Source organism: Podarcis muralis, chromosome Z, assembly GCF_964188315.1.
Source record: "Podarcis muralis chromosome Z, rPodMur119.hap1.1, whole genome shotgun sequence".
NCBI classification, from domain to species: domain Eukaryota; kingdom Metazoa; phylum Chordata; class Lepidosauria; order Squamata; family Lacertidae; genus Podarcis; species Podarcis muralis.
In genome coordinates, this window is record NC_135673.1 from 10,836,760 (window position 1) to 10,856,871 (window position 20,112).

At 44.9% G+C, this 20,112-nt stretch overlaps 1 protein-coding gene and 1 pseudogene across 1 annotated transcript; one reads left to right on the forward strand and one right to left on the reverse strand.

Annotated features, from left to right (window-relative positions):
• Positions 1-1,018: 1,018 nt before the first annotated feature.
• Positions 1,019-18,110, reverse strand: LOC114589225 (uncharacterized). The gene is made up of 2 exons (XM_028715421.2): positions 17,305-18,110; positions 1,019-5,231 (listed from the first exon to the last, which is right to left on the reverse strand). Exon 2 carries the CDS (start codon positions 5,186-5,188, stop codon positions 3,863-3,865), a length of 1,326 nt encoding a protein of 441 aa, XP_028571254.2. The 5' UTR covers positions 5,189-5,231; positions 17,305-18,110; the 3' UTR covers positions 1,019-3,862.
• On the forward strand, positions 6,144-19,997 carry LOC114589409 (nucleic acid dioxygenase ALKBH1-like; annotated as a pseudogene).
• The last annotated feature ends 115 nt before the right edge of the window (positions 19,998-20,112 follow it).

Sequence of the window (20,112 nt, forward strand, 5' to 3'; positions counted from 1 at the left end):
TGAGGGCTGCATTATATTCTGGGCAATCTTCTGAGGGACACATGCCAGTGGTGAGCAGATCCAGATAAAAACATGCAGAGAAACAAATGCAGCTGTCACCTTTAGTATAGTAGGCTGGTTTCTGCACACTTGTGCGCGTGCACATACACATCTTCCATCCAGACAGTATTAGCAGGTGCTTAAGGACACATTCCAACCATGCAAAAGCACTCAACGCTGTAAAGGTGTGGCCTGGGGAATGTTCCAAGGGCCAGACAGGCCTGGAGGGCCACACTTGACACACCCACCCACTCCAGCCTGAGGTTCCCCACTGTGTGAAGAAGTGTGTTCTCCTGTGTCCTTCCCATAGTCAGCTTCATTGGATGTCCCAGAGTTCTAGTATTATGGGCTAGGAAGAAGAAATCTCTCCACTTTCTTCTCAGCACACATTTTTATCCACTAGCTTTTCTCCTGACGCTCATAATTCTGCAAGCACACCACTGGATAGTTTAGATTGGAACATTTCTACACTTACTTCTACCACTATCTTCCTATAACCGGTAACTTCTTCCTTGTTTCTACACATCTCTCACATGTGGCAAAAAGTCTCCCTCCAGATGCTGATTTTCCACATTTCCCAATATGTCAAGTACCACTGCATACCCCACCCCACTTTTCAGTTTTCTCTATATTCAACTGTCACTGAGAATTGACATACAAAAATCAGTTCTCAGTAACTCTTAAGAACATGACATAAGTGGGGGAAACTCTGGCTTCAGATGTTTTAAGCTATGACTTCCATCATTCCAGGCTGATGGGAGTTGAACTCCAACAACATTAACAACCTTCAGAAGTGACACAATTAAGAAAATAACCTGTTCTTGGGTGTCATGGTACAAGAGAGCATTCATGATGGGTTGGAAAAAGGCTTATGTTTAATTGCAAACAAACAAGACACATTATTACTACTTTCCATTTAATCTAGGGTTTAACTGTGGAACTCACAGTCACAGTATAAGGAGAAATGGAATCAGGCACACTTATTGAATATTAGTAACTTTTTATGGCAATAACATACCACAATAGTAATAATGAATAAATAATAATACCCCCACAGCTGCCATTTTGTGTTATGCCACACACCCCGCAACACCCATTTGTGATTGACACCCACATAAAACTTTCCAATTGTGCCAACAGGCCCCCAAAAGGCTGGGGACCCCTGAGTTATGTGATCCCTGAGTTGGAGGCTTCCCCACCCTTTGTGCCTCCCTTCATAACTTGACAACCGAAGAAGAGCTTGCTGGATCAGGCCAGTGGCCCATCTAGTCCAGCATCCTGTTCTCACAGTGGCGAACCAGATGCCTGTGGGAAACCCACACGCAGGATTCGAACACAAGAGCACTCTCCTGCCCTGTGGTTTCCAGCAACTGGTATTCAGTATTGCTGCTTCCGACTGTGCAGGCAGAACATAGCCATCATTTCTTGCATCAAACAAGACCCTTTTCCAGTTCTATGGTACCAAATAAGATGTCAGCCCCACCTTAATGATGTTAAGATTCTAATCTTAACAAGGAGTGCTAAACATAGGTCAACCATGCACCTCAAAAGCAGAATTCAAAAGACATACAACGTGGTAGTTGTATGATATGCAATTCAGAGAGCCCACTGAACTGCATTCAGCTTTAGGAAATCCTCTCTTGGTTTTCTTATTTCTTGCAGCAACTGCAAAAAAATTGCCACATTGGTTGGCTATAATCTTCATCCTGAAGTTCTCACTTCTCTGGCTAACAGGAATTTTAAAAGAAAACATCAGTCCTTAGGACAGAACTAGAATGGAAGGTACAGTATCTATATGAGTAGGACCACAATCCCTAACAGACTTGCTAGGCAGTAAGCCACCTTAAACACAATGACTCTTATTTCCAAATAAACACAAGTAGGATTGCACAAGGAGGGCACAAGGAGAAGGGGACAGCAGAGGACGAGATGGTTGGACAGTGTTCTCGAAGCTACCAACATGAGTCTGACCAAACTGCAGGAGGCAGTGGAAGACAGGAGTGCCTTGGCGTGCTCTGGTACAGGGGGTCACGAAGAGTCGGACACGACTAAATGACTAAACAACAACAAGGATTGCGCTGAAAGTATTTTCATCAACTGCATTACAAAAAGGCAGACTGCAGTTAATATGTGGCTTGGGGCTGGTTGAGGCCAATGGGACCTGTGGCAAAAAACATCTGGAGGGCATCAGGTTGGAGAAAGCTGGTAGCAGGGGCAAAGGGGGGAGGCAGGGAAGCCATAGCCCCAGGTGCACAATTTTGAGGGGGTGCAAAACAGGTGCCTCCACGCAGGAATCCCTGTCCCCCCCGCCTGTCACCCGGAAACTCCTCGGAACCTGGCCTGGCCTCACTGCCACATCTCTAGCCCCCTCATTGAGGGGGGTCGCATGCCAAGGGCCACGTTGGCCGGCTGGGCTTCCCCCTGCACAGGTGGGCAGGGGGCACAGTGCCACCTCGTGAAACCTCCAGGCCTTGCGCATGTCCCTGCTCCTGCCCGAAGCAAGGTTTCAAGGGGAAACTGAAACTGAAGGTCATAAATATGCATTAATTTCCATGGGTCGACTCTGACTAGAACACAGCTGGATACAGTGTGTAATATTGAGCTGAGGAAGTCTGTGGTAGAACAGAACCACATTACTGGGTCCAGAAAGCAGCTGCCTCGGAATCTCTGCTGTTGTTTGTTCGAGAAGAAATAGGTTTCTAGCCCCCAGTAGTTTAAAGGATTTGCATGGCAGGGGGTGTGGAGGTGTAGGCAATGCCTACCAAAAACAGTCAGGGGAGCAGTTGATTAAGATGCTCAGTAGGTCTTGACACAAGGTTCCGGAATAGTATCATGCTGCTTCCTTAACAGGTCAAACTAGAATAAATTATGTAATGAATATAATATCAAACCTGCAAATCTACTCAATTTGCAGGTGACAATTTTTCTACAGTTATATATTATGCTGATTGTAGAACTCATCTAAGTGGTAAAGAATTCACATCACCTTTTTCTTTGTGTGTTAGATGTATTATTCTTTATTTTTCCATCATTCAGCCTGTGCGTGCCATTTCTTGTGTAGCCAAGATTTTCACACATATAAAAGTAGGAGATAGCAGCTCATTTGGGAGAAACCACAAGGACTGTGTACTCATGGACCATGGAATACTGGGAAGATGGACAGAATGGAATAACCTAGAAAAGGGCACGGTCAGCTGGAATTTTGAACAGAAGCATTCTGCAATTATATATATGATATGCACGTATGACACTGATATTTATATTTATATCTGATATATTTATATACAGACTACACACAGTACTGGATGAGTTAAACAGATCCTTCATCAAGGATGGGTCATATTCAACTAAGTTGCACTTGGAGGAGACCCATTGAAATTAATGGATCTCACTTAGTCATGTTCATTCTTTACAATGGGTCTATTCTGAGCAGAACTAAAAGTGAATATAACCCTAATCCTTAAAATTGTTGCTAGGAGCTCAGTACAAAAAGGATGGTGCCTTTGATGGCTACCCTTGACTTTGGTCCATGACCTCAGAAAAATCTTGCTGCTATCATAGATGGGATGCTGACACAGACGGACCGCTGGGTCTCTGACCCATCATTTCCCATATCTAGTGCACTTTTGCAATGCATGACAAATTATGCTATCACTTTTTCTGTAGCTCCCTGAATCACATTCTCAAGAACAAACATGTTCCTTTTGAATTCATGATACTCCTCTCTTGAACATGCATTGGAAATTCATCCTGTACAACTTGCTCCCAAATACTCTTTGGGTGAACCTCCAAAGAGAAATATCAGTAATGTTTCCTGTGTTTACTACTTCACCACTTCAAATGGTATCTTCTGTAGCACTTTGTTAACTCTGCCTATTAGTGATGTGTTATATCTCCAGAGTATTGTGTCCTTGATCAGGAATTCCCTGGGCAAATTTGGTTGGAAAGGAGACCGACAGTGGAAGACAATTGCAACATCTGCAGGGACTTCCACACTGCCTCCGATCCCCTGAAGGACAGAGTGAACAGACGTCTGAACCACTTTCCTCGGATCAACAATCATTTTCCTTGGGTTTATGATCTCTTTCCTGTTTGGTTCTCGGAGGACATGCTGCAGGATGTTGACTCCAGGTACCATATTCCAAGAATGTGGAACATGAACAGGGGGGAAGGTGAAGACATTATTTGGGAAAATGTGGTTCTCAAAGAGGAAGATACCAATCTCCGGATTTTGTTTCTCAAGGTTTTGCATCAAGGTTTTCCAATCCATATGTTGAACGGGAAGAATAATTTCATCAATGTCATTCAGCAGAACGTACCTGCTCCTGTACATATTCCGGTAGACACAGTCATTCAGAGCAGCGATTTGTCCATAGTAGCCAATTTTGGTCCCATCGTTCGTGAAATGCCATTCATTAGAAACACTGAGATAGGATGTGATTGGCCAGGGCACCACCTCCACAGTCCCTTCCACCACATAGAATTGAAGGACTTTCTCCATCAACTGGCTGCAGCTGTTCTTATAGATCACCACCTTCTGCGCTCCAAGGAACTTATACATTTCCATGCTCTGCACGAACTGGAGGACATTGTTATAGTCTCCAAACATGGTGGAGATGCACACTGTGAAGTCCACCAGAGTGCTCTGTCGCTGGCGATTTTTTATTTCAAACAGTGGTGATATGCCACTGTCAGATCCTTCGCCAGATGACTGCAATGCCATGTAACGAGGCTCACAGTGTGAGGGTTCCAAACAAATCAAGTCTGTGACCACGTATGGAAATCCAAAACGATCCAAGTGGAACTCTATTGCAGCCTTAGAGATAAAGGCCACACCATCAGCTGGGCAACAAAACCAGCAATAGTGGTCCTTAACTTCCTTGTGATGTACAATCCCAATCACCCGAGTCTGCTTTTCCACCCTGTCATCGAAGTATGGAGTGATAATAAAAGATCTGTTGTCACTCAAAGCAGAGATTGAGTTATTGGTGACCCATCCTTTGCAGAGGTCTTTTTCTTTCTGTGCAACAACTTTGGGTAGTAAAGCGTATTTCTGTATCCGGAAGTAGGAAAGTTTTAGTATAGAGGCAAGAGCCACCAGACATACCCCTGTAGCTAAAAAAGTTCTTCTTCGAAAACGGAACATCATTTCCAGCTTGAGATCCACACCAGCATCTGTTCCACTGCTGAGCCTGCAACAGAGAGAAGGTTGTTGAAGTTTTTTAATGTTACATAAAATAGTAATTTTATTGTATTTTAAGTTACTGTGAAAAATCTATGAACACATGATGAGAGCTTGTATTTTTCCATTGCAATATATTCCATGGGCTAGAATTGTGACTGGCCATGGATCTTTGGATAGGATTTCATAATGTTTATTTAGGTTTATGACATTCGGAGTCACAGAGTTGTTGCAAGCTGACACAGATCTTCTCTGGGTGTTGCCGAAGATGCAAGCAAGCAGGAAACAGAAAGGGACAAAGTTCATTTATTTTTAGCTGGAAAACCTGGTTTGAGATGTTCTAGAGCCTTATACTGGGACCAGTGCATGTAAGAAGGGAAATGTATAACTGAGGCAATGTATCAATTACTGTTTTCATAACATTTAAATCAAGTTTCTGAAGTAAAGCTTTAAAACTTAATTATTGTGATGGAAATTTTTTTTTCTATACAAGACACCAGAACAGGGAGAAATATGCAAATATGAATAATTCACTGCAGATATGACTAATTCACAAAGGTGAGGCAGGGAAATCTGTTTGTGGTTATTGACACAGCTCCATTTAATTTCATACTACAACAAAAGGCATCAAACAGTCTGACAGTAAATAAATATATTGCCAATTCTTAAATATGGGTATGTCAAAACATGCATTCTTCAAATACAGTGTCCTATATGCAACAAGAATATATGCTACATCATCTGCATAGCTAGGTGTATATGAATTGAGCTCAGTATTAAAAAAATTACTTCTAAAGCTCTATAGCAGGGGTGGAGAACCTGAAGCCTAGAGACTGAATGCTGACCTCCAAGCCTCTCTGTTTGTCCTTTAAGATTCTCACCATTTTTATTTTTATTTTTTGCTGCTGAGCAGGAATGCCAGATGGATGCAGTTGGAAAGGCTTCTCCTGTGGCAGAGCTGGGGTTGAGGTTTTTAGGGGTGGGTAGGCCAGACACCTAGACAGCATCTGAAAAAGCAGAGACAGCACCTTGCCAACAAAGGTCCATATAGTTAAAGCTATGGTTTTCCCGGTAGTGATGTATGGAAATGAGAGCTGGACCATAAAGAAGGCTGATCGCCAAAGAATTGATGCTTTTGAATTTTGGTGCTGGAGGAGACTCGACTGCAAGAAGATCAAACCTATCCATTCTTAAGGAAATCAGCCCTGAGTGCTCACTGGAAGGACAGATCGTGAAGCTGAGACTCCAATACTTTGCCCACCTCATGAGAAGAGAATACTCCCTGGAAAAAACCCTGATGTTGGGAAAGATTGAGGGCACAAGGAGAAGGGGACGACAGAGGACGAGATGCTTGGACAGTGTTCTCAAAGCTATCAACATGAGTTTGACCAAACTGCGGGAGGCAGTGGAAGACAGGAGTGCCTGGCGTGCTCTGGTCCAGGGGATCACGAAGAGTCAACTAAACAGCTAAACAACAACAACAAAAGGCCAGACACCCATAAAAGGTGTACTGAGGTGTGGAATTCTTGACTAACTCCTCAGATTGTCAGCTCTCCCCTGAGTTTTTCTTCAGTAAGTGATCACAATGCTTACAGAGCAAGACTGCTTCCAGCCAATGGAAAGCCTATGGTCTCAATAACTACCCAGGGGTTATATTTACCCCAGACCCCTTCATTCCAGGCTGCCAGCATCACTAGTGAAGCAGTGCCTGAAGACGTACACCCAGAAGCCTAATGTGTGCAATTTGGATATGTGCTTGTCTTCTGCGGAGACCGCTGATCTGTGGGGGGAAAGTCAGTATCAGTTGCGAAACAAAAGTTCCAGCAAATGGGCCTCAATAACTTTACTGGAAAAGCTGTGCTGGGTGACTTTGTGTCACCATTATAAATGGAATACAAATAAATATTCAGCCAACCACTACACCCCCTTTCCATCTGACTTGGCTTTCCTCTCGGAGCAAGGGGCTAAAGCTTGTGGTTTTCCACATTTCCAAGGGGAAGCAGGGATTCTGAACTATCATCACTTTGATTCATCTCTGGGAATTCATGTGGATGAGTCCAAATTGGACTGTTTTCAGCCAGTTTTGGACAGTCATCCATATTTTTGTTAGGGGGGCTGAAACGAGATGAAGCCCCTGTGGCTATGTTCATGCACAGCGGGGACATGATGATCATGTCCGGCTACAGCCGCCTGCTGTACCACGTATGCCCCAGGATTCTGCCTGGAGGCGAAGCCCTTGCCTTCTTGTCTGGAGCTACCTCTCTCAGCTGACCTTCCTGAAGACTCTGTTATGGAGCCCTGCTCTTAAGAGGACAAGCAGGTCCGTGCCAAATATCTGCAAGCATCCCATATCAACATGATTGTGAGGCAGGTACCAGCTGAAGGTCAGAGCTTCCCAAGTGAAGCCAGGACAGAGAGAGACCTGGATGTTTCCTCCCTAGGCTCTTATCATGAGGAGCACAGCAAAATAAAAAAGCAGAAGTCTGGTAAAGACAGCTGAAACCTGCAGTTTCCCCTTCCTTCAACATAGACTGTGTTGGTAACAACCCAGGAGCAGCCTGGCCATATGGAGCAGCAACTAAAACAGCAACATACTCATTGGATGTATAACAAAATGTTTTGAACTTTGTGGGCAGAGTACATGGCTCGGGCCAAAAGACCACTTGTGTTGTGTTTTCTCCCAAGGTCACACAACCAAAGAATGCCACTCCGGTGCTTTGGTTAACACTGTCTGAATATAATATACATTCCTTGGGGAAAGAAAAGATTCTCGTCATATCACACCCACTCCCCTGCCACACTCCCTACTGACCCTGCTTCACAGCGTCCTTGAATGTCTTTGCCAGGCTCAAATGTGTGCTGGAAACTCTGGCAATACCTCTTACTAGACTGAGTGGAGAGGAATGGGTGAGTGTGAAGATGTTAGCCTGTTATACAAAGGCAACATTTACATCAATTGCTCCACTTGCTTTTGCTTCTGGCTCTGCCCACCACTGGCACGTGGCCCCCGGAAGGCTGCCCAGTAGGAAATGCGGCCCTTGGGCTGGAAATATCATGCCTGCTATATCAGGGCATCAGTATACATATACTGGGTGCACATGACAATGGCGTGTTAGTGCTGTTTCCTGACAAGATGGACTCAAACTGTATTCCAATAAAATGCTCTATACATGAAGCAAGCAATAAAAATAAAATGTAAAAGCATACAGCATCTACTGCAGCACATTGCTACAGCAGGCAGAAAACAATTACCGTATTTTTCGCTCTATAAGATGCACTTTTTTTCCTCCTAAAAAGTAAGGGGAAATGTGTGTGCGTCATATGAAGTGAACGCAGGCTGCGCAGCTCTCCCTCTTGCTTGTCCCACTTTGCTGAAAAGGCTTTGCGTTGCTTTCGCTGAAGCCAGAACAGCAAGAGGGAGAGCTGCGCAGCCTGCGTTCACTCCATAAGATCACTCTTGTCGTGATGCCTTAGCCTGATCCTCCCTCCTCCTTCTTCTTCAACAACATTTGATTCAGAACATTTTTTTTCTTGTTTTCCTCCTCTAAGAACTACGTGTGTCTTATGGTCAGGTGCATCTTATAGAGCAAAAAATGTGGTAGGTGGTCTGCCAAGACCCCCAGCAGTTTTCAAGTAGCCCATCTCAGGTGGTGGGGAGCTTGGAAACCTATGTTGTAATGTAAACTGCCCTGTGATCTTTTGGTAAAGGGCAGTACAGTGGTACCTCGAGTTACAAACGCCTCAGGTTACAAACGCCGCTAACCTGGAAGAGTTACTGGTACCTTGAGTTGAGAACTTTCCCCCAGGATGAGAATGGAAATCGTGGCTGGTGGCCTCTGGAATAAATTAGGTTCGTAACTAGAGGTACCACATTTTAATTACCATATTTTTCACTCTATAACACGCACCCAACCATAACACGCACATAGTTTTTAGAGGAGGAAAATCCATAGGCACGCCACCCATGGGCATTTCCTCCATAACACGCACAGACATTTCCCCTTACTTTCTAGGAGGAAAAAAGTGAGTGTTATGGTGCAAAAAATACGGTAGTTCCAGAGGTCCATTCTTAACCTGAAACTGTTCTTAACTAGAGATGTGCTTTCGCTAATGGGGCCTCTTGCTGCCACTGTGCCGCCGGCACACGATTTCCATTCTCATCCTGGGGCAAAGTTCTAAACTCGAGATAACTCTTCCAGGTTAGTGGAGTTTGTAACCTGAGGCGTTTGTAACTCGAGGTACCACTGTATATAAGCGATAAAATTTAAAACTGTACAGAGAGGTAATCATGTTAGTTGGTTGCAGCAAAGAGTTTTGCAGCCCATAAAGACTGGCAGAAACCTGAAAGGCTTCGTGGTCCATTATATACCTGCTCAGAGTTGGAGGTCAGTGAGGGATGCACTTCTTAAGGTCGTGCCATAAAGTTTAGCTGAGATCCTAGTTCTTGGTTCAAGTTTCCCCTCCTGAGCAAGAGAAAAGCTGACTCCATCTTAAAATATTTAAATATTTAAAGGTGGCTGTTGTCTTGCCTCTAAAATGTCTCTTCTCCAGATTAAATGTAGAGCAGATTCTCTTAAATACTAGCTGAAGACTTGTCATATTTGGTGGGAGGGAGAGGAATGGGAAGTCCAAGTTCCATCCCTGACTCCCCTCAACTTATTCTCCATAAGCTGTTTGGGGGGAGAAATGGTCAGTAAAGACCATCCCAAACCAAGTAGCCTTTCTCCTGCAACAAGGAGTCAAATGTGGTCCAACATAATGCATTTTTTTGTGATATTTTCACAAATATGTGTATTTTTTATGCGTGCTTTAGTCTACGCAAGCTTGTGCACATAGCTTGGCTGGAGAACTACACTGCAAAATTTGGAGAAGGGAAAGTTTTGAAAGATGGCCATGGTTCAGCTCCTATACTGTTTCAGAAAATGGAAATTATGTAATTTGCCTTTAAGTGAGAATGGAATAGAACATATCTCTCTCTCTCCACCCCCCCACCCTTCTTGCTAAAGTGTCTCAGCAGGCTTCCAAGGGCTCCAAATCTGGGTTCACTGGAGTAGATGAAAGCAAACCTCGTGCTACAGAGAAAGGCTCTACTGGGCAGCTACGTGAAGATTTGATGAAAGCAGCAAAGTAGGCCTTTTCTGTCACCATAGCAGGCACAATCATATGGTCTTACATATGTTTGGGCAGTCACTCCTGTAACAGATATTGCACCCCTTGCACTCCAGCTGTTTCCAAGCCTTTCTCCTTGCCTGGAGCTCCCCAATAAACAAGAGAGCTGCCAGAACTCTACAGAACCATAGATGGCCCTCAGGTGCAATTGTGTCAATGGCTTACTGTGCCCTGCTATTCCATAGTACAGGTGTGAGCCTTCCTTAAAAACAAACAAACAAACAAACAAACAAACAAACAAACAAACAGCAAGAGAGCTTTAATCTAACATTTTTAGAGAATTAATTAGTTTCAGCATTGGTAATTTGTTCTGCAATTTATGATTTTATACTTTTCATAAAGTTTAACTATCTCATTGTACACCACCAATATATATTATAGCATGCACGCACAAATTATATAATTAAACTGCTTCTTTAAAAACCATATTTGGACCAGTGGTGGAACATATGCCTGTGCTGCCCAGGGCAGGCGTGCTCCCGAGGGTGCCCTCCCTGGCGCAGGATAGCTGCTCGGGTGCATAGAGTGGCAGCCAGGGGCAGAGCGAGCCACCGATGGTGGACATTCGGCACACTGCCTGTCGCGACTCCCAAGCCTCCCTCAAGCTACCAAAATGAAGGGGGAAGGGGGGAGTGCCTCCTTCCCCCAACAGCTCAGGGTAGGCTTGGAAGTTATGGGCGGGTGGCACGCCAAATGTCACCCCCCTCAGTGAAGACACCCAGGGCGGTCTGCCCCCACCCCTTCTTCTGCCCTGATTTGGACCTGGCCATTATAGCCAATTATTGCTCAGTCTCAAATCTTCCGTTTCTGGGCAAGGTGACTGAGCAGATGGTCACAGAACAACTCTAGGCACACCTGAGGGATGTGGACCATTTGGTTCCTTTCCAATCAGTATTCAGGCTCCATCATGGGACTGAAACTGCCTAGTCAATTATCTCCAGCGGGCTAGGGACAAAGGTGAAAGCTGTTTCCTAGTTCTGCTGGATCTCAGCACCTTTTGATACCATCAACCTAGGCTCCTTCCTTCTGGGCCATGTCCAGAAAATGGTGTTGGGGGATGAGTGTTTGGACCCCCAGGCACTCACTTGTGGGGTGCCTCAGGGCTTCGTCCTCTCCCCCATGCTTTTCAACATCTATATGAAACCACTGAGGGAGATCATCAGGGGTTTGGATTGGGTGTATACCAATATGTGGATGGTACCCAGCTTTAGTAAAGGTAAAGCGACCCCTGACTATTAGGTCCAGTCGTGGTCGACTCTGGGGTTGCGGCGCTCATCTCACTTTATTGGCCGAGGGAGCCAGCGTACAGCTTCTAGGTCATGTGGCCAGCATGACTGAGCTGCTTCTGGTGAACCAAAGCAGCGCACGGAAACGCCTTTAACCTTCCCGCCGGAGTGGTACCTATTTATCTACTTGCACTTTGACGTGCTTTCGAACTGCTAGGTGGGCAGGAGCAGGGACCGAACAACGGGAGCTCACCCCATCACAGGGATTCGAACCGCTGACCTTCTGATTGGCACGTCCTAGGTTCTGTGGTTTAACCCACAGCGCCACCTGCGTCCCATATGTCTCTATACTCTGGCACAAGTCAATAAGCATTCATTTTCCACCCCATATTATCAAACCAACAGAAGAACACAGGAAGCTGCCTTATATAACATCATTTATTTACTTGCACTTTGACGTGCTTTCGAACTGCTAGGTTGGCAGGAGCAGGGACCGAGCAACGGGAGCTCACCCCGTCACGGGGATTCGAACCGCCAACCTTCTGATTGGCAAGCCCTAGGCTCTGTGGCTTAACCCACAGTGCCACCCGCGTCCCAACCCCCAACCCAGCTCTACCTCTCATTTAAATCGGAACCAGTGAAGGCAGTGAACATCATGTGTGAGTGACTGGATGCTGTTGGAGGATGGATGGTGGGACTGTTTCTGGGGGACACAGGATGGGTAGGTGTGGGGGACTCCCTGGTCCTGAATAACTATGCTCAGCCTTGGAGTCATTTTGGACTTAGCTGTCCATGGGTGTAGCCAGGATTTTTGTTGGGGGGACAGGACTTGGTTAAGGGGAACATGATTGGCCGGTTAGATAGTTTTACTTGATCTGGGGCGGGGGGCTGCCCCCAGCACCCCCTTAGTTACACCCATGTAGCTGTCCATGGAAGCTCAGGTTAATTCTGTGTCCAGGGTAGCTGTCTACTAGTTCCACCTGGTACAATGGCTGAGACCCTACCTGCCTGCACCCTGTCTCGCCAAAGTGGTACACACTCTGGTTATCGGACTACTGCAATGTGCTCTATGTGGGGCTATCTTTGAAGACAGCTTGGAAACTACAATCCAGAATGCAGCAGCTAGACTGGTGACTGGGAGCAGCCGCCAGGACCATAGAACAACAATCCTAAAGGATCTACATTGGCTCCCAGTACATTCGGACACTCCAATAGTCCCTATTTTCCAGGGACGTCCCTGATTTAGAGAAGCTGTCCTGGTTTCTGATTTGATCCCGGAATGCCCGGCTTTTCCTTAGGATGTCCCTATTTTCACTGGAGAAATGTTGGAGGGTATGGACATCACCAGATGGGCAGCATCGAAATCAGATTGATTATATTCTCTGCAACCAAAGATGGAGAAGCTCTATACAGTCAGCAAAAACAAGACCTGGAGCTGACTGTGGCTCAGATCATCAGCTTCTTATAGCAAAATTCAAGCTTAAACTGAAGAAAGTAGGAAAACCACTGGGCCGGTAAGATACAATCTAAGTCAAATCCCTTATGAATACACAGTGGAAGTGAGGAACAGGTTTAAGGATTTAGATTTGGTGGACAGAGTGCCTGAAGAACTATGGATGGAGGCTCGTAACATTGTACAGGAGGCAGCAACGAAAACCATCCCAATGAAAAGGAAATGCAAGAAAGCAAAGTGGCTGTCCAACGAGGCCTTACAAATAGCGGAGGAGAGAAGGCAAGCAAAATGCGAGGGAGATAGTGAAAGATACAGGAAATTGAATGCAGATTTCTAAAGAATAGCAAGGAGAGACAAGAAGGCCTTCTTAAACGAGCAATGCAAACAAATAGAGGAAAACAACAGAATGGGAAGAACCAGAGATCTGTTCAAGAAAATTGGAGATATGAAAGGAACATTTCGTACAAAGATTACCATAATAAAGGACAAAAGTGGTAAGGACCTAACAGAAGCAGAAGACATCAAGAAGAGGTGGCAAGAATACACAGAGGAATTATACCAGAAAGATATGGATGTCTCGTACACCCCAGGTAGTGTGGTTGCTGACCTTGAGCCAGACATCCTGGAGAGTGAAGTCAAATGGGCCTTAGAAAGCACTGTAAATAACAAGGCCAGTGGAAGTGATGGTATTCCAGCTGAACTATTTAAAATTTTAAAAGATGATGCTGTTAAGGTGCTACACTCAATATGCCAGCAAATTTGGAAAACTCAGCAGTGGCCAGAAGATTGGAGAAGATCAGTCTACATCCCAATCCCAAAGAAGGGCAGTGCCAAAGAATGCTCCAACTACCGCACAATTGCACTCATTTCACACGCTAGCAAGGTTATGCTTAAAATTCTACAAGGAAGGCTCAAGCAGTATGTGGATCGAGAACTCCCAGAAGTGCAAGCTGGATTTAGAAGAGGCAGAGGAACCAGAGACCAAATTGCAAACATGCGCTGGATTATGGAGAAAGCTAGAGAGTTCCAGAAAGACATCTACTTCTGCTTCATTGACTATGCAAAAGCCTTTTACTGTGTTGACCACAGCAAACTATGGCAAGTTCTTAAAGAAATGGGAGTGCCTGATCACCTCATCTGTCTACTGAGAAATCTCTATGTGGGACAAGAAGCTACAGTTAGAACTGGATATGGAACAACTGATTGGTTCAAAATTGGGAAAGAAGTACGACAAGGCTGTATTTTGTCTCCCTGCTTATTTAACTTATATGCAGAATTCATCATGCGAAAGGCTGGGCTGGATGAATCCCAAGCCGGAATTAAGATCGCCGGAAGAAATATCAACAACCTCAGATATGCAGATGACACAACCTTGATGGCAGAAAGTGAGGAGGAATTAAAGAACCTTTTAATGAGGATGAAAGCGGAGAGCGCAAAATATGGTCTGAAGCTCAACATCAAAAAAACGAAGATCATGGCCACTGGTCCCATCATCTCCTGGCAAATAGAAGGGGAAGAAATGGAGGCAGTGAGAGGTTTTACTTTCTTGGGCTCCATGATCACTGCAGATGGTGACAGCAGCCACGAAATTAAAAGACGCCTGCTTCTTGGGAGAAGGGCAATGACAGGCCTAGACAGCATCTTGAGAAGTAGAGACGTCACCTTGCCAACAAAGGTCCGTATAGTTAAAGCCATGGTTTTCCCAGTAGTGATGTATGGAAGTGAGAGCTGGACCATAAAGAAGGCTGATCGCCGAAGAATTGATTCTTTTGAATTATGGTGCTGGAGGAGACTCTTGAGAGTCCCATGGACTGCAAGAAGATCAAACGCATCCATTCTTAAGGAAATCAGCCCTGAGTGCTCACTGGAAGGACAGATCGTGAAGCTGAGGCTCCAGTACTTTGGCCACCTCATGAGAAGAGAAGACTCCCTGGAGAAGACACTGATGCTGGGAAAGATGGAGGGCACAAGGAGAAGGGGGCGACAGAGGGCAAGATGGTTGGATAGTGTTTTCGAGGTTACCAGCATGAGTTTGACCAAACTGCGGGAGGTAGTGGAGGACAGAGGTGCCTGGCGTGCTCTGGTCCCTGGGTTCACGAAGAGTCGGACACGACTAAACGACTAAACAACAACAACAACAACAACAACAACAACAACAACAACATGGAGTTAGCCAACCCCCAAGCCATCTGAAGGTAATCCTGTATGGGGAATGTATTTAAATTTTTATGTTTTATTATGTTTTTATATATGTTGGAAGCTGCCCAGAGTGCTGGGGGCAACCCAATAAGATGTGTGGGGAATAAATAGTAAAATTATAATTATGGAATGGGATGTCCTTATTTTCATCAGAGTAATGTTGAAGCGCATGTACATTTCTGAGCACAATTCAAAGTGTTGGTACTGACCTTTAAAACCCTAAACAGCCTTGGCCCCATATACCCCATATGTCTGCACCCCCATTGTTCAGCCCAGACACTGAGATCCAGCTCTAAGGGCCTTCTGGTGGTTTCCTACCTGCGAGAAGTGAAGCTACAGGGAACCAGGCCATAGCTGTCAACTTTTCCCTTTTCTTGCAAGGAATCCTATTCGGAATAAGGGAATTTCTCTTTAAAAAAGGGAAAGGTTGAGAGCTATGAACCAAAACAAAAAAAATTCCTTCCAGTAGCACCTTAAAGACCAACCAACTAAGTTAGTTCTTGGTATCATACCAAGAACTAACTTAGTTGGTCTTTAAGGTGCTACTGGAAGGAATTTTAAAAAAAAATTAAAAAAATTTTTTTGTTTTGACTATGGCAGACCAACACGGCTACCTATCTGTAACTGGAGCTATGAACCAGGCAGAGGGCCTTATTCATAGTGGCACCCACCTTGTGGAACATCCTCCCATCAGATGTGAAGGAGATAAAGAATTACACAACTTTTAGAAGACATCTGAAGGCAGCCACTGGTATAGGGAAGTTTTTGATGTTTGAGCTTTTACTGTGTTTTTATATATTTTGTTGGGATAAATAATAGAAATATAATAATTTTTCTATAATCGATCTATCTATCATCTGTCTACACACACACTCTCACACAAGTGGATCTACTATGAAACTAATGAAGCTTAAGCTTCAGGGCTCCTAATCGGGGGGGGGGGGGGAGGGGGCAGAAGCAACTTTAGTCTGCATTGCTTTAAAAAATTGGGTCTAGTGGCTTGACTAAAATAGATTAATTTTTGCTGTATATATTTGTACAGTCAAACCTCATGATACGGATGCTTCAGGTTACGCGTTTTCGGATTGCGGACCGCAGGAAACCCAGAAGTACCGGAACAGGTTACTTCCGGGTTTCACGGCTCACGCATGCGCAGAAGTGTCAAATCGTGCCCGCGCCAGCACAGCGCTTCAGGATGCGAACGCTGCGGGTTGCAGACGTTCCTCCATCATGGATTACATCTGCAACCTGAGGTTCCACTGTATGTATTTCAACAATCCCATAGTTTGAGAGTCAGTAGCACAGAGGTTGTAAAGGATCATAAAGGTAAAGGTAAAGGTACCCCTGCCCGTATGGGCCAGTCTTGACAGACTCTAGGGTTGTGCGCTCATCTCACTCAAGAGGCCGGGGGCCAGCGCTGTCCAGAGACACTTCCGGGTCACGTGGCCAGCGTGACAAAGCTGCATCTGGCGAGCCAGCATCAGAGCAGCACACGGAACGCCGTTTACCTTCCCGCCATTAAGCGATCCTTATTTATCTACTTGCACCCGGGGGTGCTTTCGAACTGCTAGGTTGACAGACGCTGGGACTGAGCAACGGGAGCGCACCCCGCCGCGGGGATTCGAACCGCCGACCTTTCGATCAGCAAGCCCTAGGCGCTGAGGTTTTACCCACAGCGCCACCCGCGTCCTAAAGGATCATATTTATACTAAATAAGTAAGCAGATGAGACACACACAAAGATTTCAGTTCTATAACATGCATAGCAGCAAAATTAATTAATTAATAAAAAATATCAGTGAGAACAGCAATTACCGGAGAAGAAAAAATCCTCAGCAAAAGATAAAACCCTCCAAACAGCTTCAAGTAACTCCTAATGTCTTCTGAAAGATCCAGGTTTATGTACTTCCTACATATATTATTAAAATGTTACTACCATTAAGCAAAGCACATTTTTAAAATGTTTTTCAGAGACCACCAAGGAGCGTAATTAACACATTTAGCACAACAAGACAAAGGTAAAATGGGACACAGTACCTGCTTTTGTCTTCAGGTCACACAGGAAAGTGCCAAGCGTTTATTTCCCTCCTCCTTTTCACCCTACAAATAAAAAACCAGAAAATCCCCCAGAGCAAGCATGTTTCAAAAACATTTCCTGGATCAGAAAAGTTAATGCAAAGAATCCCCAGCTCTTCCAATCTATCCCAAAAATATGTATAAGACCATCAGCCAATAGTCTGATGTCTTGTCTTGTTGGTCGCAGGAGAAAAGTAGGAGGAGATGAGAAGATCCAGAGATGCATCACAGTATGCAAATTATTTTAGCAGGAACAGCTAGCATGATGTAAAATTTGAGTTTAGTGGAAAAACAAGCCTAACAAGTGGCTGAGGAAAGGAGATCATAATCTGCTGTTCTTTGAAGGAAAGTCTAGCTGTGATTCACAATCCTGCTGCGATGTTGACCCAGAAAAGGGAGAGAGAAGAGACATACCTGGGCATCATGAACTGAATTAGATGGGAGAGCTTTCAGTGTGCAGTTCACATTTTCCTGATCTCTCCCTCTCTCCTTTTCATCTAATCCAGGTGTCACCCTGCCTGTCCTGAGCAGCTGTTTGGAACCAGTAATGAGCTCAATTTGGGTGAATGAACTGAAGCTTGATCCACGCAAATAAGAAGTGCTGTTAGGTAATAACAAATTACCAAAGGATGAAAGTGGTTCTCATGTTCTGGAAACCCACAGATTAAATGACTGCAACATGCCAGATTCAGGTCTGCCACCGAGTTACACCTTCAAATTACATTTTGGACAAGGTGCAGTCTATAAATATTATTTATAAATAAACTGGGAGGAGATTTCAAACCATTCAGAAGCATCCACACAGATGCTAGATTGTTCACTGGGACCAGCTGAATGGGGGTCATATTTTCAGTTCTTGGGACTTTCTCCAGATGGCCTGTTTATGGATAATTTGTTCTGATTTGTTTGCAGGATGCTTATATGATAATGAGCATTTTTCCTGTGTTCAAGCTTATTTGCTTCTGGGCTGTTTAAGTGTTCCCATGGGTTATTCGTTCATCCCATACGTTTCTATGCATTTCCTAGTCACTTAACACACACACAAAGTCTGGCTCTAGGATTTCCCTGCCCTCAGAATGGTGAAACTCTTAAACATCTTGGCCAGCTGCCAGTCTGTTTCTGAGTAAGTGTCCAGAGTGTGTTAGGTATAAGGTTGCCATCTTTGTTCTGGCAAAACAGGACATGGAATCATTGTCTCAATTTTCCAAGGACAGTCCCAGAATTACAGAAGCGTCTGATCCCAGAATGTCCCAGTTTGCCTTTTTCTCCCCCTCCATGTCTCGGAGAACAATTAAAGTGAAGCGGGGGGGTGGGGTAGGGGTAGGGTATATTTGTTTTTATAACGAAAATAAAATACCTGTGCCAAATTAAGGCATGCAAAGTCCTTCCTACAATTTCAAAGGAAAATGTCACCATTCCACTATAAATTCTTTAATTGCAATGCTTCAACTGCCAACCATTTCTTAGGAAACATATGAAGTGTTTATTCTTTTATTGTAAATGGAGCCTTACCCTATCTACTCAGAAGTAAGTCCCACTGTATTAAATGGAGCTTACTCCCTAATAATAATAATAATAATAATAAATCTTTATTGTCATTGCCCCCTCTCGGGGACAACGAAATTACTTTACCTAGTGACTCGGTAAAGACTGGGCAGCCTTACACTGCAATCCAAAGCATTTTTACATGGTTGGCGCTGTGGTCTAAACCACAGAACCTAGGACTTGCCAATCAGAAGGTCGGCGGTTCGAATCCCTGCAATGGGGTGAGCTCCCGTTGCTCGGTCCCTGCTCCTGCCAACCTAGCAGTTTGAAAGCACATCTATGTACTGCTCCGGCAGGAAGGTAAATGGTGTTTCTGTTCTCTGCTCGGGTTCTCCAGAAGCGGCTTAGTCATGCTGGCCACATGACCCAGAAGCTGTCTGAGGACAAACACCGGCCCCCTCGGCCTATAGAGCGAGATGAGTGAGCAACCCCTGTAGTCCGGACTGGACCTAAGGGTCAGGGGTACCTTTACCTTTACCTAAGCCCCACTGAGCTCAATAGGATTCACTGTCTGGTATGTTCCTGGGACGCGGGTGGCACTGTGGGTGAAACCTCAGCGCCTAGGACTTGCGGATCGCATGGTCGGCGGTTCGAATCCCCGCAGCAGGGTGCGCTCCCGTTGCTCGGTCCCAGCGCCTGCCAACCTAGCAGTTCGAAAGCACCCCCGGGTGCAAGTAGATAAATAGGGACCGCTTACTAGCGGGAAGGTAAACAGTGTTTCCATGTGCGGCTCTAGCTCGCCAGAGCAGCTTCGTCACGCTGGCCACATGACCCGGAAGTGTCTGCGGACAGCGCTGGCTCCCGGCCTATAGAGTGAGATGAGCGCACAACCCTAGAGTCTGGCAAGACTGGCCCGTATGGGCAGGGGTACCTTTACCTTTACCTATGTTCCTGCTCATTCTCGCAGTTTCTATTACTACTATTATTATTATTACTATAATTATTACTAATATTATCATAATTATAACTTTTTCCTTTCTTTTAGGAGTATCTCAGATGTCCCAGAGACCCAAATAATTTTCTTCTCTATGCAACTACAGCAGCCCGAAGAATATATGCCCAGAAATGAAGGAAGAGAGCAGTACCAACAGCAGAGGAATGGCAGATGAAAATGATCCAATATGCAGAATTGGCAAGCCTAACCAGTCAAATAAGAGATCAAGAAGAAAGGGTATTTAAGGAAGATTGAAAAATGTTTGTAGAATATTTGAAAAATCATTGTAA